The 25,941-nt window shown below is 39.4% G+C and overlaps 1 protein-coding gene across 3 annotated transcripts in view; it reads left to right on the plus strand.

The window, feature by feature from the left end:
- The window catches only part of LOC124172866, a 128,468-nt gene that overhangs the window by 72,866 nt on the left and 29,661 nt on the right, over positions 1-25,941 (plus strand). For all 3 annotated transcript variants that reach the window (XM_046552365.1, XM_046552367.1, XM_046552366.1), the window contains 3 exons: positions 4,513-4,676; positions 9,168-9,242; positions 13,997-14,173. In XM_046552365.1, coding sequence (XP_046408321.1) covers positions 4,513-4,676; positions 9,168-9,242; positions 13,997-14,173 — 416 coding nt within the window. The remainder of the gene's footprint in view (positions 1-4,512; positions 4,677-9,167; positions 9,243-13,996; positions 14,174-25,941) is intronic.

Below are 25,941 nucleotides of genomic sequence, written 5' to 3' on the forward strand. Positions count from 1 at the left end.
CCGCTGCCTTGGGATTCTCCGTTTCAGGACTTGGTGTCTTATTCTTGAGTTTTATTTCTATCTTCGTGGTCCCTTTAAGGACCATGTCACTGTGATATCCATTGCTGGCCAGGGCCGTCACCAAATGTCGTTTTTCCGCGGGAAGTGAGAGTTGGTCAGAGATGGAGTATGCTCTGTGCACTAATGTCGAGATTAGAGCTGCCTTCTGAGTAGGGTGGTGGTGTGAGGAGGCGTGCAAATATCGGTCCGTATGTGTCGCCTTACGGTAGACTCCATGGCCGAGTTTTCCATTGTGTTGGGTACTTAAAAATAGATAGGAAGATGACGAATTAATAAAAAAAAAAGAAAGAGAAAATATGAGTGGCAAATAAGAAAAGAGAAACGAATGGTGGGGACAGAAAACACCAGAAGCAAAGGCCTACCAAACAAAGAAGTAAAGAATTCTGCTCATTTCAGTTCTCCTGAATGCAAATCAGGTCCCTCGACCTACACCCTTATGTGTAATGCACCCTTCAATGTACCATGTCGCCCTCTTTTTAAATAAAAACGGGGCAGTCGTAGGACTGGCCGACAGAAGTGAAAACTGAAATAATTAGTATCCATTTGCACTGAATTGTTGAGGCCTTTACTTTGTAGAATTCCATATTTAATGTTTGGAAGGAAATTTCTTAGCTTTTCTACAAAAACACACACTTTATTGCCGACTAGTTTCGGTTACACTGTACCTTTTTCAAGACTAGTGATACACATCAGAATTTGCCGGTATATATACTCTGTGGTCGGGTGATTGGAGGGGAAGGGGAGAGGTAAGTGACGGGAATGGTGAAGGAGGGAAGGGATAGGGGAAAACCAGAGGTAGTTACAAAGAAGAGCGTGGGTTGGCGTCACAAGGATTTTTTGGGGTGTAATAGTGGAATGCCTAGGAGGGGGGAGTGGAAAGGGAAAAGGTGGTTATTAGCAATGGGTTCTTTCCTCTTTACAATTTTTAAAATTTCCAACTGTTCTCTGATGTCCAGCTGTGTTCCTTTTTTGACTCGGTGCAGCAATTCCGGGGTAAAATCCGCTTGGTGGCCTTCCTCCCGAAGATGGGTAGCGAATTGGGACATCCCAGTGTTGTTTTAGTAATCGCGCCGGTGTTCCTCCGCTCGTACGGTCAGACTTCTTCCTGTTTGTCCTATGTATTTGGAGTCACAATCACCACACCTTAATTGGTAGACCCCGCTCTTGAGGGCTGAGTCAGTGGGGTCCTTGACTGAAGGTAGCATGCTCTTCAGGTTAGAATTATTGTAAAAGGCCGGTTTTATGTTGATTACTTTGAGTAATTTTTCCAATTTAATAGAAGGTTGGCCTTAATATTTTATGCGTCGCCATGACTGTTGATCTGTGGGGGTGGTAGAGTAAATACCTCTGAGTAAGAATTTTCTCTTTTTGCTTTCAAACAAATCGTTGATCAATTTTTCGGTGTAACCATTGGCTATCGCGATTTTTTTGATGGTGGTAATTTCTGAAAGGAGATCTAAGGGCTCTAAAGGGATCGACAAAGCTCTATGCAGCATGTAATGAAAGGCTGACAATTTTTGGGTTATGGCATGCTTGGAAGTTGCGTGGATGACTTGGTCTGTATAAGTGTGTCTACATACATGCTGTAATCACCTGTGCTAAACTGAATCTCTCCAGTTAAAGCCGAAATGACTTCTATCACAGTTATAACACCAGAAGTGCTACAAACCTACACCAAACCTATGTCAGGACTAGACATACTGCACTAGGACCGAAAAATATGGGCCTTCTACTATTTAACAAGTTACCCACTGAAATAAAAAACTGTGAATCGAAAAGTTCATTTAAGTGTGCACTTAATCCATATTTAAAAATAAATATCTGCTACTCATTTGACGAATTTATGCAGCACACATAACTTGCATTAATTATATCTTGACCTGGTATGTATTTGTTTGCAATTACAAATTGCTGGACAGTTTACTAAAGTACTTGTATTAAAATGTGTTTATGTGTATATATTTCATTTTTTGTATTGGGTTAATATTTTCTGTATTTGTAAATGACGAATCCTATACCTATACAGGTTTGTACGGTCTTTGGAGAATAAATTCCATTCTATTCTATTCTACACCTGCAAACAGAACTTCTGTAAAGCAGTACATATTAACCCTTTCGAGACGGTGGAGGTTTTGGTCTTAGCATGACTGCTGTACTGAGCCCCAAGAGACTCTTCTTTCTCGTGGTACGGAGTATTTTTGGAGCACATTCTTTAAGAAGGGTCTCATGGAACCTTTTTCGAACCCTCCATGCTGGAACTTCGCATTATCTCGGACTCCGAAATTAGTTGTGCTCCCTCCTTTCCGGGTTTACGACCACACCTGCGGCATTGGTTCGCGGTCAACTTATGTATTGCTTATATGTATTTAGCAAATGGATAATTGTTGCTTGCTCGTAAATTACAGACTTGGAATTGAATTCCTCATTTTTATCTGAGCATTGTCAAATTTTAAACAAAGTTCTAAGGCCATTGTTAACGCATTTAATGCAGCAGCAATTTCCATGTTGATGTTTATACATAACTCGAGATATAAGTTAATATGTGTCGTAGAATTTCGTTTAAAAATTGTAAACGCAACTCAAAAGACAAATAATTCAATTCTTAGTGTATATTTCTTGAGAAATGAACAAATATTTATTTAGAAAATTGACTGTATAAACAATTGAATGACCGCTGTCCTGTACCGCTGAGAGGGGTTATAAAAGAAGAAGGGTCCGGGTACCTGCTCCCGGATTCCGAGGGTTAATCCTAAACCCCAAAGCGTTGGGTCCCGAGACAAAGACGTCGTAAACCCATGACCGTCCTAAAAGGGGGGGAGCTAGAAAATGTATATATACGGCTTTCGATCTCCTGGCCGGGAAAATCTCACACGTATATATACGCCCGTCGTCTCCCGGGTCAGGAAACGTCCACACGTATATATACTTGTACAGTAGGGAAAAGGTTAGGAACTGTTCGAGCACTTTCAATGCCTCCCTAAAATAAGAAAGGCTGTCATCCAAGGACTAGTGAAACGCTTGCATTTGGGTCATTCTGATGGAATGAATACAGAGGAGGAGCAATAAGAAGTACATTATCAAACATTTGCTTAGTAGCCTTTTTCAATGCATTGGTTATTTCACCACTTAATTCCATTAACTTTCCATTACCAATAACCTGTTGTGTACAATGTCCCATACGTAAGGAAAGGTAAAAAAATTGTAGCGTAGTTGAAAATTTTTTATTGATAACGTCACATGCACCTACTTGAAGCATCCTCTCTGAGGTGTGTGGAAGAAATGGTGAAAATGGCATTATGAAAAATGTAACGGAGCTGAAATACCATTTTTTGTAAAAACAAGTGGTTGACCCAGTACCTAACAGTAAATAAGAAAAAAGATATCCAACTATCCTAATCATTTTAAGTGACAGTTGAACTGAGAGAGATCACATCGTTATCTCCCAAATCATGGCACAAATCATGCGATAGCGCTCGCTTTCTATAATTTTTAAATTATAAATATATGCTCACTAATGCATGCATGTTTATTTAAACGCATAAATAAAATGGTTTAATAGACAGAAGTGCTTTTCATTTCCGAAGGATATGAAAAAATGGTGCCCATCACTGAAGCCTCTCTGTAGTGAACCTCCATGCATCAAAATGCCCAAATTTAGGTCCCCTCCATTACGATGTGAAGAGGTTTTACTGTATTAACCAGAGGCATACACATAAAAATTTTGTGGTAATTAAATTAAAAATAAGAAATTTGTGCTTTCACATTAATATTTATCCACGACCATGGTTTCAACGTTAGACGTCATCATCAGGTGAACTCTACACAGGTCCACATCCTTTTATACCAGGCTAGGAGGGGTAGGGAGGAAGTAGTTTGCTATACATTTGTTAGATAACAATCATCAAAGTGATTTTGTTTTTGAAGTGCTTCATTATGAACCTAAAGGACCTAGATCAGACGCTTTGGAACTGATGGAAATTTTGCAGCACGTACGTTCCAATGACAACATTGTAAACGAATTTTTGTATGACTCTCACTCCCCTCTTTTAAGCCTCCCACTCCTAAATTCCACTCTTCCACCTCTCTCTCACCTGAACCATCCCCCCTCCACCTGCCATGCCCTCCCTAAGGGAGCCTCCTCCCACTAACTTCTTTCATACCGTATGACCAAGTTCTTTCTCCCTCTTCTGTGTTGACCAATCTGTTCAACCTAGTTACCTTCCTCCCTACCCCTCCTAGCCTCGTATAAAACGATGCGACGATGGACCTGTGTAGAGTTCACCTGATGATGGCGTCTAACGCTGAAACCATGGTCGTGAATAAATATTAATGTGAAAGCACAAAGTTCTTTTTAATTTAATTATGAATCGCTTTCACCAAGTTACGCCTCAAACAATCAATTTTGTGGTAATTAAACCTTTAATATCTGTAACTTGTTTCTATTCCAATTAGGTTGGCCTTTTGATGATATTCCCGGTTCTCTACCTTGCGGACATAGTGTCGGATTTCTACATGGCCTATCGACACTTAATCCAGAATAACTACCTCAACTTCGCCCTCACAATCCTGTTCGTTTTTGGACCAATGGTTGCTGAGATCATCAGCAAATTTGTAGTGTAAGTATGATCACAATCATATAGTTAGTGTGGTTTATTTCCCACTGTTGTCATAGTCCAGGGTTCCCACTCGACCGTGAAAACCTCAAAACCGTGAATAAGCCGTGAATTTCGTCTACCGTGAAAAAACCTGGAAATAGCCGTGAATCTTGCCATGAAACCGTAGAAATCACTCAAACTTGATTTTTTAGAACTATGATTGACGGATCAGAAGAAAAATAGGCCAGTCACTTGCAGATACTGCCCACGCATTTATCTGCAAACGTATATTCGAAGCACAAATATTGGTCCGTGTGTCATGACCACACACAGACCTTAAGGCTGTGATTGGACGACCTTTAACCAAAGTGATCATTTACCCTGGTGAGAAATCAGACGCCTCTTCCCTTCCCTGTCACCCTCCATTTTCCCACTCACAACCTTTGGCCGGCCCTGAATTTTGCGAATGATAGGCGACGTCATAAGTGCACTTTCATCGCTGCGTTTTGCATTCCCGGCGTTTATCGCATTTGCTATATTTTTAGATAACATGCGGCCAGTGATTTTAATGAGATCAATATTTCTTCCTAAAATGGCTTATCAAACAGACCGTGAATTTGACCCAATTTAGACCGTGAAAACCTGGAAAAAAACCGTGAATTTTATACCGTATAAGCGCATGTAAGAGGCGCACCTTTTTTCCCAGAAATTGCAGCCAAAAATGAGGGTGCGCCTCTTACACAAACTTTTTATCTTCCCCCCCTCCCCTTCCCCGGTCGCAAGTCTAAGGGGAACTGAGTGGCCTTGGTTTCCAGTGTGAGTCAGTCATCTGAAACCCTAGGTCAAATACGAGCGGCAGGTAGGGGAGTTTCTCCCTTAGTGACGTATTTTTAGAATGCTCCTGTTTGCTTTTCTTGTAAGCATCGCGCTGTCACGTCGGTACCCCAGAGGTGAACATGGAAGATCGCGCAGGGTTTTTCGCTCCCGAGGGCGCACTAAATTTACTGCCACGAGTGGGCATCCCACGGCATCTATACTGCATATAGTAATCGCTTATCAAACGTAGAGAAATGCGTAGTTTTGAAGGACATACCTGGTTAATACTCAACATCTGTCTTGCCGAGGAATTTCCATTAAGCTGAGCACCTGATTTTCCAAAAATCATCTTCAGATGCTATTATGAGGATTATTGCAACTGAAAATTATATTGGTATCAAAACCTGCGCTTTAAAAGGAGCGCGCTCCCTCCACTCCGTATTTCAAGCTACGAGGCTATGAGCGAAGGAGTACGGGAAGAACACGTCCGATCTTGCATGTGACGTCGTTGCCTTTAAAGCGAAGGGGCGATGGCCCAGCAATGTGATATACGCAGTTTGCGTTGCCTAAAGTTTCCAGTCCGTCTCGTCTTGTTTGTTAGCGCTTATGCTATGCTTGTTTCTTCCGAAATTGTCCGGTTTGGACTATTTTGAATATTAGTAGCCGTGTTGTAACTATAAATCTTTGCGTCAAACAATCAGAGCTTAAAAAACTTAAATTCTGTCAGATATGCGTCGCGTTAGATCTCTTTCTTTTTTTGAACCTTGTGCGTGTCATAACAATTATTGAAAGCTATCGAGATATCTTCGGGCTCAGTGCATGACTCACCTAGCATTTGGCCTCCATAAACTGAGAGATCGATTGAGGTCAGTTGGTGAGACGGGGTAGGGATGAAACACGTTTCCATTGTTCCCCTGTAACTTAATGTTTTCCTATTTTCCTGTGGGGTCTCGGAAAGGAAAAAAAACGGCAGAGGAATTGGCTGATGGAGGGCTGAATGTGGCTCCATTAAATCTACGACGCGGTTATTATCCTACGGCGCTGAGATTGCCCCGATTGTTGTCCTAGCTCTTGGGAAGGTTCATGCTATGTGCCTGTCGTGTATTGCCTTAAAATTTTCCATGGCTGCAATTCTATTGCAATACTCCTACGAGAGCATTTAAACAAAATTGTTCGTGAATAGGACAAGCATCGAAGAGCAACGGCGTATGCGAAGAGAGGATCGGAACTCTTTCTACTCCCTCTTATGCCGGCCGCTATTACCGCCGCAGTTATCAAAATTTCCTATTTCAAATAGTACTGAAAGAGGAAATTTCGATAACTGAATAAAAAATATACAGTGGAACTTGGTTAGTACGTTTCTGAAGGGACCACGAAAAATGAACGTACTAACCAGGAAAACGTACTAACGAGGAAAGTAAATAATAGCAGTCGGGGTTATTGCAATCAGTGAAAAAGTCGTCATAATTACAATTACTATCGGTAGTTCTCATAGGATCGCCTTCCTGAACTCTTTTCACATTTAAAATCAAGAAAATGAGCGCTACATTGAAAAACAATACCATGTGAATAAAAATCGCAATTTTTCATAGATTTCCGAAGACGATTCCATGATTACGGCGTCTATCTCCCGTGATTTATCCTATATACATTTACAGAACGAGGACGAGTGAAGCTCAGACAAGCGAAGACAAGTCATTTTTCTTTCTCACAGCGTACTCGGAGAATATAACAACAACCCGGAGTAAGTCAACTGGTTTTTTAAACATCATAAAAATTGGGCAAAATTATATTGACTTTCAAATTACGGCAACAGCCGTAGACATTCGCTTCTGGAATGATACCATTTCGATTGTAAAATCGATCGATATATCGACTGATGACACGCAAGATTATAAGATTACGACGTAATTTCAAGAAAATTTTATATTAGACAGTTGAAATTTACTTTCAAAATTTGTCTAATGTCGTCTGCTTTCGTTCCGAGATCAAGTATTTTTAAGCTAAGCTTCGCGTGGAGATCCAGAGTATCGTCTGCTCCCGCAACAGTAGTCAAGTAAATACGTACGACGTCGAGTTTATGGAGCAGTACTGCTTTAGATAATGTGGGAATTGTCTAATACCGTTAAGACTCATTTCTTCATCATGATAACTCGTGCAATAGCAACAATTGCCCACTCACGAACTTTGTGCGCAGCAGTGGGTGGCAGTGGGCACTCCCAAGCGCTCCAAAGGCAACAGAAGGTGAGGAGCTCGGGGTGGGGAAAATTGGGGCTTCTTATTGGCTGTAGTTTTTCGTAGTCAGACATTCCTGAAAAATGGGCGCATTTTATTTTTCATCACGTCACAAGAATTCAGAAATGCATTTGGATAAATTACGGTAGAAGAAAGAGATGTGGAATGAATGGAAGAATGTTAATGGCTAATAATAATAAATTAAATCATGAATTCAGACGTTAGCGACCCTTAAGAAGACACTAGAGAACGAATTGCGGGTTGCGTCACGGCAAGCAATTGAGCGTACTAACCAGGAAAGCGCAATTTTTTCAAACGTACTAACCAAATTCTTTTACCTGTATTTTGTTCGGATGGTACCGGGACCGAGGGAAATCGCCGTACTAAGGAGGAAAACGTACTAAGGAGGAACGTACTAACCAAGTTCCACTGTACATCTGCAACACCGCGCGATAGTATAAAAAAATGCCGCAAAATTTTTTTCTTCATACCTTCGATGCTCAAAAAAGGGGTGCGCCTCTTTCACACGCTTATACGGTAATTTACACTTGACCTCGTCAGTTCAGTGTTACATACATATAATTACAGTTTGCATACTTAAATAAAGAACAGGACTTTTCAGAAAACCATATCTGCTTCCTGAGTAAAAAACTCATTTACGGAGTACAGTGCTTTAGATGCTAGCCAGGAGTGTACAACAGATTTAAATTTAGTACTGTTGCTTCATCTTGCAGACACAGGTAAGTGATTGAAGAGCTTAATACCCATGTTTGAGAAGGAATTTTGTGTTATATTTAGTCTCATTTGACCTGCAAATAGGTGATTATTTCTTCTAGTGTCGTGGTCATGTATGTCGGATCTAATTGTGAAAGACTGGAGATTGTCTTTCGTATGTACAAGTACTCTATATACATACAGACTGTAGACTGTCAATATATTCAGTTTCCTGAATAATGGTCTACAATGTACAGTAGTGGGAGATTGAGTTATTATTCTTATGGCTTTTTTTCTGTAACTGAAAAACAGATTTTGTAGCTGGGGCATTACCCCAGATCTCTGGCCCATAACTCAAGTGACTGTTGAAAAGAGCATAGTAAATGGACTTGAGATGTTCTGAGGGGATTAGAAAGCTTAATTTCCTCAATGCATACAGTATTATATGTATACATTATTGATGTTGCTTGCAAGCAAAATTGGGTTATAATAGGTTAAAGACAAACCGCATTTCTTAATATTCATCTATTAAACTTTCCTATGGTTGAAAAGTTTCCTTTGTTTGATAGGGTATTAATAATCCTTATTTAAGCCAAGCGCTACCTGCTAGCAGGGTACTCTTCTACCTGATAGCACCCTGCATCGTGCCGGCACTCATAGCCTCGCACTATGGTGGCCCCACAGGGCCGTAGCATAAATGCATAAATTCATAAATGGTGCTCACAAATATATTGCTTCTCCTTTCAGAAAACTGAAGGGATCAGAAGAAGGCTTACTGTGGAAGAACGTGTTCAGCATAGAGATTTTGAGACTGCTTCCAAGGTAAGAACCGTTGCCTTTCGTTACGTTCTTTGATTCTTTTTTGCAATGTTTTTCTTAACGTACTTTCGTGTCTGTCTATCTATCTGTTTGTCTGAAATTAAGACAACAAACCTTTATTACATCCAATTACATGTGGAAATTATTGGTCAAATATTTTCAATGCTCTATTCATTAGAGTGCATATTTGATTTCATGTTCTTAGCTAAAATTTTTGAGTAAATATTGCCAGTGCTGTATTCATTAGAGGGCATTATTTGATTTCATGTTCTTAGCTAAAATTTTTGAGCAAATATTTCCAGTGCTGTATTCATTAGAGTGCATTATTTGATTTCATGTTCTTTGCTAAAATTTTTGAGTAAATATTTCCAGTGCTGTATTCATTAGAGTGCATTATTTGATTTCACGTTCGACTTGTGGAGGGGTGAGAAATTACAGGAGGGTCGTAAAAGGCTACCACTTACATCGCAAGTGTATCAACGCACACATCAACAAATAATATTATAAATCAAAAAAATTTAAAAACAATGTTTTTCTCGCCAACTAAATAGAAGAAAATAAATTTCTCCATCCATATCTGAGACTCGATATGAATTTTTACTCAAATGGTGAGATACTTTATGACAATCATTACGACCAAAACGAAAAACGTCGGGCACGTGTAACATTACATTTAGTATTTGCAATAAATATGAAAGATCCACAGAGGAAAAATCATTTGCCTTGACCGGGATCCGGATCCCCCGATTTCCGGTCGAGTGCTTTAGCCAGTTAGGCTACCGAGGCCTCATTCCTCCCTGTGGATATTTGCGGACACTACCGGTTAAGGTGTGGCTGGACTGCAGAGCATATGATGCCACCAGCAGTCCAAATCGTGCGCACAGCACCACAGCCAGAGAGCAGGCCCGGACATAGAACACAAAGAGGTGTTCGCTCTAGACTAGTTTAAAGTATACCGGGACTAGCCACGGTGATAACTTTTATAGGAGTCACCTGCAACTTGCGGTTGCGGGTGGCTGTGCGCACGATTTGGACTGCTTGTGGCATCATATGCTCAGCAGTCCAGCCACACCTTGTCCGTTAGTGTCCGGAAAATATCCATAGGGAAGAATGACGCCGCGGTAGCTTAACTGGCTAAAGCACTCGACCGGAAATCGGGGGATCCGGGTTCGAATCCCGGTCAAGGCGAATGATTTTTTCTCTGTGGATCTTTCGCACGATTGTGCATTGCGGGTGACTCCCGTAAAAGTTATCACCGTAGCTAGTCCCGGTATACTTTAAAAACTAATAAATATATACTTAAAAATAATTATTTTTATACAGTAAAACCTCTATGTAGTGGACCTCTTTATATCATAAACCTCCATACTTCATACCACCCATACGGTCGTAAGAATACACCAATTATAGTTATGTATTTATACAGCTGAATTACACATGTATTATTCGTGTATTTTCACATGTGGAAATAATAAAAATATCTAATACAGCTGTAAGAATACACCAATTATACATATATATTTATACAGCTGAATTACATGTGTATTTTTACATATGTACAAGTACAGCTGAATTACACGAGTATGATCATCGCCTCTAATATTCTTGAAGAAATATTCAGGTAATAATCATTTCATAGTAGGATTTATTTTCGACCTATAATTCAATTTATAATGCCGGTTTTTTGGAACTCATATTTAAGAATGAATGCTGATGGTAATGTTTTATTGTTAATTACAGTAAAACCTCTATGTAGTGAACCTCTTTACATCATAAACCTCCATACATCATACCACCCCTACGGTCCCGCCAGATTAACATGTAAATTTATAGGCAAACCTCTTTGTAGTGAGCCTCTTTATCTCGTAAAACCTCCACTTGTCATACCAAGGAGACACTCCCGAGATGGCCAAACTACCTCCACAAATCCTACCGAGATATCTAGAGTCCATTAATGTAGCCGCAATCACCTACATGGAATGACTTCAGTGATAAATGTTTCACCTGTATATTTTTTTTCTTATGCACCTTTAAGTTGCTGTAATTTTCACATTAACCATTAGTTGTGGCCATTTTATTCCATATGAGAGCATACCGTATATCTCCGAATATAGTCCCCCTCTGAATATAGTCCCCCCCCCCCTAGTTTTGAGACCCCAGTTTTGGGAAAAATTTTAAAATGCAAAGGAAGGCAGTTTTTCTGTGGTTAGCAAGTTAAGATTCTAGAGTCAATAAAAACTATTTTTTTCTGTGAATAATAAGAACAAATCTGTTCACACATTTTCCATCACAACAAAATAACTATTCCTAAAATATGTTGTTATCCATTGCATGTATCAGTAATTTATAGTTCCTTAACCAGATGTAATGAAGTAATGAGAAAATTTTTCAAGTATCCAAGGCTATTGTATTTTTTTAAACACTCGCAAATTATTAATATTTTTGATTTCCAAATGACTACAGATAATGTAAATATATAAGCTTTAACATAAAGCCTATAAAGAGTATTGCATTTGGCCCTGAAACTTCCTTAGACCCAGTGTAACACACCCATCGCAAGTCATGTCAAATCCAAGTGACTAGAAGAATTTAGGAAATCTAAATAAAATTGTGTTAAATAAATTATAAATATTATAAAAATATTGCCATCTAATGCCTGCTAAGCAAAATAATTAAACTACAGGACTTACAAATATCAAAGTAATAAAATTAAGAAATAAACTTTTTCCAACAAACATAAACACTGAAAAAATATGTTATCAATTTTCAATGCATCGTTGCGAATCATTGCATAAGTTACACAAAGAGTTTCTGCTCTGCATTTGCACAAATTCGACGATATTTTCCTCTAATTCTATGAATCTGCCGCATCGAGACCCCCGAAATGACTTCCGCGATGTATTAGCGCTTTGCAATCTTTCCAAAGACTTTCTTTGCACGCCAAATTTTTCAGCCGTCATATGAATACTATGATTTACGGCGCATTCTGCAACGGCTATGTTTAAATTGGCATCGAAACTCCGTCTTTGATGGCTTCTAATCTGCTGCAGGATTGATCCTCATCTTTCTACTTGATCCATCACCTCACTGTTGAACGTAAAATTATTTTTAATAAAGAAAATATCGCGAAAATAATTGCGAAACATTATGTGACGTAATTTATCGATCCTACATTCCTCCATAAATTGATCGCACTTTCGATGCTGAGTCGCTGGATTTCGATCAAATGCAGTAATGCCGGCGCTTCTGGTTTAAAGCCATTGATTATTGCGCCTTTTCAGAAACAAATGCATAACCATTGCGCATTCTTGTTCTGTGATGGTGGTAAAGGCAGTGGTTGTAAACACGAACCGCACGGGCACATGGACATATAGTAGCCACGGCCGCAATGAAATGCGAAATCGTCACGAAAGGTTTACTTTATCTGTTTATTTTTCGCAATGATTTAAATCGTGTTACTATTAAATGAGCGACGGGTACATATACTATTGATTCAATTATAGTGTTCGATTAGTGTGATAGTGTGTGTTTAGTTTTGATTTTAATTATTTATTGTTTTGCGTCATAAAGTGATCAGTTTCGATTGAATTATTCTAACAATACTTTTCCAAGAAAAATTAACGGCTACCCCATGGATTCCGTGAAAACGCGTATTCGATATGCTATTTGAATCGGAAGAATCGTATCTTTACAACATTTGTGGCAAAAATTGTCTTAATTTCCGGTAAAACGTGGCAGTATATAGTCATATGTTCGATTATAATCCTCATAAATATACTCAAATAGAAATACTACGAGAACATTAGCCATTATGCCGTTATTTATAACTTGATGGTCACCTTTAGTATGCTAAATTGGATTACACTCGATTATTGTCCCCCCCCCTTACTTTTCCTCGGCCATTTTTGGAAAAAAAGGGGGGACTATATTCGGAGATATACAGTACCTAACATTGAATAAGAAAAAATGTATCCAACTATCCTAATCATTTTAAGTGACTCTTGAATTAAGAGAGATCACATTGTTTTCTCTCGAATCATGGTAAACATCATGTGCGCTCGCTTTCTATAATTTTTTAATAATGAATATATGCTCACTGAAGAATGCATTTTCGTTTAAACATATAAATGTAATGGTTTAAAAGACAGTAGTACCTTTCATATCCGAAGGATATGAATAAAATGGTGCCCATCACTTAAACCTCTCTATAGTGAACCTCCAGGCATCAAATTGCCCAAATTTTTTGTCCCCTCCATTACGACGTAAAGAGGTTTTACTGTACACTAAAACTCGTTTAAAACGATCATGCACGTAACGAAATCTTGCCTATAACGAGGTGAGTTCCTAGTAGTAATAATTTTGTTGAATATGAGAGAATATCTAACAGTAAATAAGGAAAAAGTTATCCAACTATCCCAATCATTTTAAGTGACCGTTGAATTAAGAGAGATCACATCGTTTTCTCTTGAATCATGGTAAAAATCACTTGATAGATCTAGCTTTCTGTAATCATTAAATAATAAATATATATTCACTAATGCATGCATGTTTATTTAAACGCATGAATATAATGGTTTAAAAGAGAGTAGTGCCTTTCATTTCTAAAGGATATTAAAGAATGGTGCCTATCACTGAAACTTCTCTATAGTGAACCTCCAGACATCAAATTGCCCAAATTTTGGTCCCCTCCATTACGATGTGAAGAGGTTTTACTGTAGTAAGATGGTAATGATTGAATTTGAATGTTTGCATGTAAGAGCGCACCGCAGTCTGAGGCACGCCCTGGACTCGAGGAAACAGTTTGACAAAGACCTGTCCGTCTTCTATTCGGAGCTGAACCGGTTGCGTGGTGTTCGCTTCGAGGGACTGTCGTGTGCTCCATCGGCCAGCAGCCTGCGCCGTCGACCTACGGTCACAGCACCATGGAACCCAAGGTGAGTACCGTATTCATGGGCTTATCCCTTAGCGAAAAAACTGTTAAAAAACTGTTAAAAAAAACTGTTGAAAATTTCAACAGTTAATTGGGACAACTGTTGAATCCAACAGTAACTGTTAAAATCCAACAGTAACTGATGAAACCCAACAGTAACTGTAGAAAATCCAACAGTAACTGTAGAAATCCAACAGTTTTTTCGCTAAGGGATACTTCATTCGAAATTTTTATAAATACAATTTCTTTTCATTTTTATTAATTAAAAAAATTTTTCAATGTCTGTTTTTTTATTAAAACTGTTAATTGATTTAGATATGTGAACCATTTCTTTGAAAAGTCTTTTCTCAAATTAACCTCATTATCTAAAATTTCGGCATTGTCAAAATCAAAAACATGGCCATTGCTCATGATGTGGCTAGCAAGAGCACACGGTGTTATACCACCTTTTACTGATGACTTCTGTTGTGAAATCTTATTTTTTAAGTATTGTGATGTTTGACTTGCACAGGAAGTGTTTCAATCAAGGCATGAAATTTTAAATTCTATATTATTTTTCTGATTTTTAGGAGTTTCTGATTTTATTTTTGTGTATAGAAGCATGTTCAGAGTATTATGATTTTTGTGTGCAATTTTATAATTTTTGTTATTGAATAACTTGGTAATTTGTTCAGATAATTTACTTACCGTATTTGCACGAATCTAAGACGAGGTTTTTTTCCCTCCTAACTCATGCAGAAAAGAGGGTTCGTCTTACAATCGGATGCAAAATTCTCAACGTCAATCGGGTTGCATAATTCTCGACGTCAATCGGGTCGCATAATTTACGTCGGAAAAATCATGGTCACCTGAGTTTGCCACCTGATAGCTATACAACGAAAAATCAACGTCAAAATAGCTGAACAGTAATTTAGCATAATTAATTTTGCGTTCAAGTAAAAAAAAACATTTTTCATATTTGGGCAGCAGGCAAAGATTCGGTGTGTGCTCATAAGTCGCCGCGGCGCGCCGGGTTCACTTATGCCTTATTCGCGAGATTGCCTGCTTTACCTTTGGTTCGGCTCCATTCAAGTTATAGCTCGATCAACTCACAAAATGATCGCGTGATTGGTTACAATTTACCTAAATTGTAACGTTAAAGCCTCAATGTCGCGGAATAAACTGCTACAAAGTCGTTGCATTTTTCTCAGAGCAACGGTAAGAAGGCAACATGATTTGCCTCTGATTAGAGAGATCGATTCAGTTGTGATTAACCGTGCCTTTCAGAGTATTACGATGGCAGAGAATATTCATTCCAATGCCGCTCTCAAAAGAAAAGTTATACCTCGGAATCCCAATCCATCGTTTCCGCATTGATCATTTCCCGTCGCATACGACGAACGCAATAGCATCAGTTCCGAACTTCACCTCGTACGAGTGGTTCCTTACTTTCCAGGGTGGCTTGACTTCAAACTACGGAGTGTTTTCCGTGTGGGTTTAATAAATTCAGGTTTCATTTTCACCAGTTTAATTTTATTCGTCTTCGGGCCATAGCCCCTGCGAAGAAATATTCCTGTAAGAAATATTACGCGCTAAAATCTAATCATAATTACGCGCCAAAATGCCTGCGTTTCCTGGGACATAGGCAACCTAGCCAAACATTCCCGCATTCATCGCTTATTCGTATCGTTATTAGGAAAAATGTTTTTTCCCAAGCGTAGTTACAAAAAAGGGGGGGGTCGTCTTAGAATCGTGTTCGTCTTAGATTCGTGCAAATACGGTATATAGATGATCCGACGATATATTTACGAGGTGTGATAGAGAAGTAATGGGACTGATTTTTATCTCTTTTAAGTTTTTAATTTTTTTTTCTCCAAAAAGTAATGTTATCCCCTTCAAACTACAGTACACTCCTGATTAAATAAATTATATTGGGTAAAATTTTTATGCAGTACACTGCTGCTTATCCTAATCGGAAAGCACGGATAAACCAAACTTTCACTTAAGTGTCTTGCAATGTTGCAATGTTCTTGTTCATATTTTACCTAAAACAATACGACCGGTTTCGATCGATTTATTCGATACGACTGGTTTCGTCGCAGAGGCGACATCATCAGGTACAGCAATCGTTATATTTACAGTTATTTGGTTGTTGTTTATCTGGTTGCTATTACGCGTTGGTAGGGGAGGGTTGCGTTGGGGTTGGAGCGTTACTCAGCTTCAGGGGAATTTCCAAGAGTGGGGAATAGTTGACAAAAATATTTTCATTTGATAAAATTCCATTCGTGATGTGTTTCCTAATCTCCAACTCCTCCAAGCAGTCCATCCTTCTTCCCTTTTCCTCAAGGTGGAGAATTTCCTGAACAAAATCGCTCCTGTGGTCACTCTCCCATCGGTGTTTCGCGAAATGCGATTTGTCTATCTCCCAGTTTCTCAAATGCCTTCCGTGTTCCTCTGTTCTTAATCGGAACGAACGTCCTAATCCTAATCGTTTACAAACTCAAGTGCAGTGACTGTGAGACCTGTTACATAGGCCAGACTGGACATTTACCTAAAACAAACAATATTTTATTATTTATGCAGTTATTCTGTTATTTTAGAGTGCTTCCCGGACTCAATGAGAGCTTTCTTCGCCAGTTCGCGATCTTTTTAGCGGGGATAACAAGGTTTTACTGGTACAGTAAACTCTCGATTATACGAATCAGGATTTTATGACGTTTTCGATTATACAAAGTGATAGTGCAGTCCCGGCGAAAAGACTATGGTAAATACATGGTGCTATTCGATTATACGAAGTTTCGATTTTACGAAATGTTTTGAATTTACGAACCCCGGATCGGTCCCCAGGAGCGAAAGGCATTCGTTTATACGAACTACTATGGCGAAATATTTGTCAACAAAACTAGTTACGCCGGCGTATGTAGCTTAAAAAAAATCAGCGCTTCCAACTGTGGTTCATCAAAAGTGTGAAATCGTAAATGATAGTGCAACTTTGGAGAGAAAGGGTTCACCTAAAACCTCACAGTGGGAATTTAGGGGAAGTAGGAGTTAAGTAAAATATCGCGACTGACATAATGCCCCTATTTACGTGCCTATTCGTAAACATCGCATCAACAATACTTCGTAGTTTAGCATGTCAGGAAGGTCGCGGGGGGTATTTCGTACACTCCTAATTAACCCTTTGCACTGCTGTGAACGTACCTGGTACGTTCGCAAGGCAGGCTACTGTGAACGTACTTCGAAGACTACTTGACTACTTTTCGCCGAAGCACTTCGAAGGGTCCCTAATCCGGGACCCTTTCCTCAACGAGCTCACCCTCGCTGGCCCCTCTCTTCGACCCTCCGAGCCTTTCTCCCCAAAAGAGACCGCTCTGACTGCATTTTGAAAATCTATCAATCAATGCCATCATCAAAAATAATTGTTTTCATCGCACTCCTGCCAATCAGGCATTCAAGTACATCTCTGAACCGTGTTTCTGCGATGAGAAATAATGATTTTGTTAACTTTGCTAAAATGGCCAAGTTAATAAAATTGTCATTTTTCATTGCAGGAACACGGTTCAAAGACGTACTTTATTTCCTCCACTACAATTGCAAATTGCTGGAAATCGGCCGGATTCCCTTTGATAGCGCATCATGAGGATGTTCTCGAGGTTGGTAATTGATACAACTAGCCTACTAGTAATTCTACTGCTATAATATCATGGCTATAGTTGATTCGTTACGTTATACATTCAGGAAGCTGCAGCGGATTAAATCACGGAGGAGATTAGAGGCTCATAAGATGATTTTGAAAAATTCTTGGAAAAAGCAGGAAGAGCACAGCGCGCAACATCAAACGATTATATTGCCCTTGACGATGATCTCCGGGCTTGCGACAATGGGACGCCGGTACATACGTCGGAAGAAGCAGCGGCCGGGACTAGTCAGAATAGCAGTGACGACGAAGATGAAAGCGAGGAAGTAATTTCACCAAATAAAAAAGAAGTACACGCTGCCCTCCAAACATTTAGATATTTTGATCTGGTTAATGAGTTAGGTCCCCAATTTCATTCCCATTTATGCAAGTGAGAAACCATGGTGGAAGCGGCGATGGAGAAGGGCAAAAAGAAAAAAAATAACATATTTTTTAGTAGTATCTTTCGTGTGTACAATAGCCTTCCTGAGTAAACAACTTAAATATCTTAAGTATTGGGCTCTATTAACCACAAACTTATTTTTCAGGCTACTCGTAATGAAGACGAACTTCTAACTCTAACCATGAACTTTCTTCTCGCGCGTCTCCCCGTTTTCCCATGCCGAGAGATCTTTCTTTCCGAAGTCTTTGTTTACTTCCTCCCGCGGCCTTCTGCTGATCTTGCTGACACCCGCCTTACGCATCCCAAACCCCTCCTTCCCCAGCATTTCTCATTCACTCCCCCCCTAAGGTTACGGAGCTTGAGTGCGTCGTAGAAAAATACGCCCCCCAAACGTAAACTGAGGCAGAGCTGAAGGCCCTTTCCCCACCCTTCTTTCTCCTGCCCCCTCCACCCCACCATACGCTGACCGCTTCTTTCCTCAGGCAATCCCCATCCCACTCTTATTCACCCCACCCACTGGGAACGTTCCCCGATTGTGGAGAAGGGCATGGTTCATCTTTACCTGCAACGGGGGTAAGTTATTAATCGGAGAGAGGCTGAAGAAGTATCTTCCACTGTCGGGGAAATGGTGCCGCGCTTATAATTGTCTCTCTTCTTCTCTGCTGACGTTTCAATTGACATTATTTTCTTTGCTCTTTCCTCACTATATTTATTTACGATTGTGGCATGACTATTTTTTGGTGCTAAAGCTAAGAAAATCTTTTCTCTACGTCAATGATTCTTTGCATAACTTTCAATACGGCGGAGAAAGGGACACGAAAACTAAATGAGGTGAATGTACAGGTTTTTGCGTGTCATTTTTGAGAATTCACGCAAGTGAACCAATACTTCACACACGTTGAGAAATGATGAAGCATCTCTTGTAGGAAAACAATCAATGCGGATAATAACGTTTCTCTCTTTATTTCTCCGATAATGGAAGATGTTTCTCCTGTCGTTTTCCGGTTGGAACCTTGCTCCTGTCGGCATAAAAGAAGAGAGAAATACTATATAAACATAGCACTTCACACCCGGTATGAAGAATATGGTCCTGATGAAGAATAAAGTCTTTCGCAGCAATGTCTGCTAAGATGACGGAGCACAGTATCCGGATGGAGAATTCAAACAGAGTGTACTTCAAATATTCGCCAGAAGATAATCATATCCTACGTAATTTATAATCGTAACTGAATCTCAATGAAAATAACTAATGGAAAAGATAGCACAATGAACTGAAAATACGGAGTAACTCGAAATATTATCTTACGAAGGTTATTTTGGAAACGGGTGGAGGCCCTCGTTTTTCTTTTTTTTTCTCGTCACGCGAGCGATAGAGGGCGACATAAATGGCGGTTAGGCCGGCTGCCGCTAAAATTCCGTGGGTGCTGGAAACAAATATATATCTAACGTGAGCTTATAAGTTCGCGTAAGTTTGCACTATTCTAATAAGTAGTTGTTATTCGCTCCTAACCACAAATTTATAACATTAAATTCTTATAATAAACTTTGCAATTCATTATTTGATTACGTTTTCTAAACTGGTCGGGAATTTCTCAAGCGATCGTTGATGTTGAAGTATGAACGAGAAATGGGAATTTTATGGTGGTATAATTATTTAACGATCTTTCACAGCATTAATGGATAACAAAAAGCCTTTTCTATGAATAATACCGAGAATAACCACCAAAAATATTTAAATAAGACCACTAAAGACAAAAAAGGGCGGAAGAAACAAAAGCGAACATTATTTCGTGACTTATGAAAAAGGTTTGAAATTATAAAACTCGATTTTACGAAGTGCCAATTTTCCGGTTCCACTGACTTCGTAAAATCAAGAGTTTACTGTATTATTAATGCCCCGTGTAAGGCCTGGTGTCGAAACCCACACATCGTGGCTGTGTGATCACGGATACGGAAAAGCAGTTTGCACGAATGCTTCAAAACCACTGCTTGAAGTCCGTCACCACGCCACGTAGTCGCCTCTTGCACAAGTTGCCCGGGATGCAACTGCTGCAGGACGTTTATCCGTGATCACTGAGCGTGATCGCTCACTGCGAGGCTTGGAAAACAGGAACACGGTGCTCCCGTGTATTCTGTATGTGCACGAAACCGCTTCCGTTTTACAAAAGGGGATTCTAACGGAAACAATAAGCCTAGTTTATCCTAGCATTAATGCAGTAATTCCGATGATTTTGCGTCCGGTTTAATTTTTCCTTATAAAGATTGCGGAATACAAATACACCCATGTCTCGTATAGCGCAATTTCGATTAGCGCAATTTCGATACAGCGCAAATTCGTTCCTCGGAGAAACATTGCAATGCAGTGTAGCCTAATCAAAAATCTTAAACGCTCTCGTGATAAAACGTGAACTTGCGCTAAGTACACACGAAATTTCTATCAATTTACGCTTATTAATATTATTGCTTGCCTCAAATCTTCTTTTTTGTTTATATATTAATCGATATCCATTGCTGTGCAGTGGCCAAAAGTATTACTTGTCATTGGGTCCAGATAGCCGGCCTACCAAAGTAATTTATCTCGTCTCCTTAACATAATGATAATACATAATTTTGATTGCTAATTACGCATGGGGCTAGTGGATATGAGTTATGAAGTATAAATGCCGCGGGATGCCCACTCGTGGCAGTAAATTTGGTGCGGGCTCCGGAGCGAATCACCCCGCGCGATCTTTTCAACGTTCACCTCTGGGGTACCGACGTGACGGCGCGATGCTTGCAAGAAATTCAAACAGGAGCATTTTAAAAATACGTCACTAAGGGAATAAAATCATTAATGCAGTAATTCCGATGGTTTTATTTTTTTTTAAAAAGATAGCGGAAAAAATTGCAACCCGGGCAACTTGTGCGATACGCGACAACGTGGCGTGGTGCCTGACAGTGTAGTTTCCGACGTCGAGCAGTGGTTTTGAAGCATTTGTGCAAATCACTTTTCTGTAACCGTGTTCACTCAGCCACGGATGTGTGGTTCTCGAAACCATTCCTTACTTGGAGCACTAATAATACGAGTAAAACCGTGTTATCGCCACTAAAAAGATCGCGAACTGGCAAAGAAAGCTCTCAATGTGTCTGAGAAGCGCTCATAAATGACAGTATAACTGCATAAATAATACCGTATTTCTCCGAATATAGTCCCCCTCTGAATATAGTACCCCCCCCCCTAATTTAGAGGCTTCAGTTTCGGGAAAAGTTAAAAAAATGCATTTGAATATAGTCCCCCACCCCTTTACTTTTACCACGGACATTTTTAGTAAAAAAGGGGGACTACCCTTAGCGAAAAAACTGTTAAAAAATACTTGAAAATTTCAACAGTTAATTGGGACAACTGTTGTTAATTAGTGGGGCCCCCTTCGCTTCTATAGCGTTGGGGTGTTTTTCCCTCATCCCGTCCCTTCCGTTCCTTTCCTTTCCCAGAGGCGTCCCCGGTGCACCTATCCTGTTTCTACCTTTCCTCCCCCTCCCCTAGTGATCGGGCGTATAAGCCACTGGCTTGGTTCCTGGCCCCTGTGCGTTGTACCCTCAAAGGGCTCCCCTGAGCCCTCATACTTTCCAACAATAACTGTTAAAATCCATATCCAACAATAACTGTTAAAATCCAGCAATAACTGTAGAAGATCCAACAGTAACAGTTAAAATCCAACAGCAACTGTTAAAATCCAACAGTTTTTTCGCTAAGGGTTCGAACAGGAATGTAGCTGATTAATGGAATGTTTTAATTTTATGGAAACAATTTGGGCTTATAGTTGATTCAACTAACATCTCTTTCAAATATCCTCAGGGGACACACCACCTCAGAAAAATGATTGCATGCCGTCTCGGCAATTACACCGCTACAATGGATTTCTGTCTGGATTTCTGACTTTACTATCCCACGGCACTGAGTTTCTCCTGGTGGGGGGAATCGGGGATTTTCGGATTTTTTCGCCCGATCAATTTCGGTTCCCCACATCGAACTCTTTTCACCGCTCTAATCCACGAATTTGATGTAATTCGTCCACTTGCCTAAAACGGCGCTGCGTGCACTAAACGACGACAGTTCTCCACATTTTTCCGAGTCAAATACCAACGATGTGCGTGCGACAGTGTATGATGCGAAATTCAAAGTATTCGAGGTATTCGAGACGGTACCTTTAGCATAACTATTTGAGACCTGGAATATCGAATACTTTCTAGTATTCAAAGTATTCAAGTATTCGCGGATACTATTCGCGGATACTATTCGCACATCCCTTATCGAAAAAACTGTTGGATTTTAACAGTTACTGTTGGGTTTTATCAGTCACTGTTGGATTTTAACAGTTATTGTTGGGTTTCATCAGTTACTGTTGGATTTTAACTGTTACTGTTGGATCTTCTACAGTTACTGTTGGATTTCAACAATTACTGTTGGGTTTCATCAGTTACTGTTGAATTTTCTACAGTTACTGTTGGATTTTCTACAGTTACTGTTGGATTTTCTACAGTTACTGTTGGGTTTCATCAGTTAGTGTTGGATTTTAACAGTTACTGTTGGATTTCAACAGTTACTGTTGGATTTTAACAGTTACTGTTGGGTTTTATCAGTTACTGTTGGATTTCAACAATTCCTGTTGGGTTTCATCAGTTACTGTTGAATTTTTTACAGTTACTGTTGGATTTTAACTATTAATGTTGGATTTCAACAATTACTGTTGGGTTTCATCAGTTACTGTTGAATTTTCTACAGTTACTGTTGGATTTTCTACAGTTACTGTTGGATCTTCTACAGTTACTGTTGGATATCAACCATTACTGTTGGGTTTCATCAGTTACTGTTGAATTTTCTACAGTAACTGTTGGATTCCACAGTTGTCCCAATTAACTGTTGAAATTTTCAACAGTTTTTTAACAGTTTTTTAACATTTTTCGCTGAGGGATCTCTAAAAAAAACTATAAAAAGGATATAAAAAAGAAAAAAATAGGGATTCCTTTGATGATGGTATTTTGAAGCTGCCTCTTGAATAATCTGATGGGTATTGAAAGATCCAGGGAAGGGTGTGTACTCGAAATGGCATTGAAGGAGGCATAGGCGGATCCAGGGGGGGCACGGGGGCATGGAACATGTACGAATGCATGAACCAAATTAGAATAGGTTCTATTTTCTGTGCATGCATTCGCACAAGTTGGGTGGTTTTACAGTTGCCTTTTGGCGTTCAGTCTCGCGTTCATACATTTAGACATTAACCCGTATGTGTTAATGTACCATGTGAACAGGCCTTTACAATATGCAAGATTTTTAATACGGCCCCATTATAATTGCGTTTGTTTTGTATTATGAAATATCCTTGTGTCCCCCCCAGAACAAAATCCTGGATCCGCTCCTGGAAGGAGGTAGGGAGTCCGTGAAAAAGTGATCTCTGAGAGAGAGAAAGTTGTAGACGTAGTAGTTTTCCCTAGGTTGAGTTACAAAGTTCATGAAGTTGGCAAAACGGCTAATTTTATTGTGTGCAGAGTCATTTATTGTACTCGTGTGTCTACATTTTTGAATTTTTCACAAAACAAAAAATGACACAGAATTGAGAATGAAATTTTCTTTAAAATGACGTATCAGTCATTATTATGGCATGCACTGAAGTCCGGATATAGATTGGCAAAGTACAGCGGAACATCATTTTGACGCCGACAGTCAGTGCTGCTAAAAATGTGTCTTTTTTTCTCAACGGTCGACACAATCTAACTGTTCCCTTTCCGAGCAATAATCTTTCTGTTTTGATAAATCCTGTCCAAACTTTTGCCCTGAATATAGTTTTTAGCATTTTATCTATAATTATAAGAATGAAAGAAATTGTAAATGAAATGAAGCAATGAATGGAAGCATTTTTCTTGACCTTCAGGTTAGAAAAGTATTTCAAAAATATTACTCCCTTCATTACTGTCAAAATAGAAATCTAAAATCAATGCTCCACTAAACTAAGAGAAACTAATTATACAACAGAATAACTACTAAAAATCTTCAAAGAATGTTAAATCTTTCATATCACCGTTCATGCATATAACAATCATTGTGACACTGGCAAACCTGCAAAGTGATTCATAGTTTTGTGTCAAAGGAAGTCATACTAGCAGGCCGGCTATCTGTTTATGAGAATTGGGTGGTTTCCTATTATTTTTTATTGCCTAAATCGAAAGATTACTACTCCTGGAGTGTGCATTTCATGCTCTTAGATTTTCGAATGACGATATCTATTTTTTGCGATTAAACAAAAAGTGAATATTTTTAATCGCCCAAAAACACGACGGCTAAGTGGGAATGCTAGGAAAACTCCATGTGACTTATTACTGGTTCCAGCTGTTGGCATGTGAAGTGACCTTGGGGCGAGGCTTTGAGCGCTGATACGACGGAGGCTGCAAGCAGGTAGCTGAGTACCCTGCTAGCAGATAGTGCTTGGCTTAAATAAGGATTATTATTCCCCTATCAAACGAAGGAAACTTTACGAACTTAAATAGTTTTAATAGGTGATTATTAAGAGAGGTTTCCCTGAGCTCTGTGCCTCATGCATACATTGGTAATCTCAGACGATGTACAACTCCTATCTACTCGTATAGAATCTAGGTGACGTCACGTGGAGTGGCATCGCATGGGCGCCAATCTGGACTTTTTCAAATGAGGATAAAATTGACCCTTGCCATTCGTCTAAACCGGTATTTCAAAAACCAAATAATTTGAATATTCTGAATACACTAATGGCGGGTAACGAATCGCAATCAATGCCTTTCGTTTTCTTTGGTGAAGGAAACTACCCTGTTAAGAAGTAGAAGAAATTTGTTTTACCTTTATTTTTTCCATGAACAAATAAGCAAGCAAATGGGAAAAATGTTTGATGAATACGTATTCCGTGAACACTGGTAATTAGAGCGTCACATATCATTTTGACGCCGACGTCAGGGTGACGGCTATGACAATAAAGGTTGGTGGATCTATCGTCATGGCGAACTTAAAAGATAACATTTTTTCAGCACGATCCCTCGCTTTGTATTTATTTAAGGTTGTTAATAATTTTTAATGAAGCGCTGAAAACAAAATTAAGTGAGGAAAACTAAATTTCCTCGGGAATAGGGTAGTTTCCTTCATCAAAGAAAACGAAAGGCATTGATTGCGATTCGTTACCCACCATTAGTGTATTCATAATACACAAATTATTTGGTTTTTGAAATACCGGTTTAGACGAATGGCAAGGGCCAAATTTTATCCTCATTTGAAAAAGGCCAGATTGGCGCCCATGCGATTCCACTCCACGTGACGTCACAGGGACCTAGTTTCTACACAAGAGGATAGGAGTTTTACGTCGTCTGAGATTACCAATGCATGCATGAGGCGCAGAGCTCAGGGAAACATGTCTTAATAATCACCTATTAAAACTGGCTAAGGTCGGAAAGTTTTCTTCGTTTGATAAGGTATTAATAAACCTTTTTTAAGCCAAGCGCTACCAGACAGCAAGGTACTCAGCTACCCTCTAGCATCCTGCGTCCTATCAGCGCTCAGAGCCTCGATCAAGGTCACCTCACAAGGCGGGAGGGGGAACTAGAAATACGTCACACGGAGAGATTTCCTTACCCGTCGCGTTTTCGCGCGCTTGAGAATTTTCACTTTTCATTTAATCGCGAAAAATAGATATCGTCATTTAAAAATCTAAAAGCG

This window comes from Ischnura elegans (assembly GCF_921293095.1).
Source record: "Ischnura elegans chromosome 13 unlocalized genomic scaffold, ioIscEleg1.1 SUPER_13_unloc_3, whole genome shotgun sequence".
Classification (NCBI taxonomy): domain Eukaryota; kingdom Metazoa; phylum Arthropoda; class Insecta; order Odonata; family Coenagrionidae; genus Ischnura; species Ischnura elegans.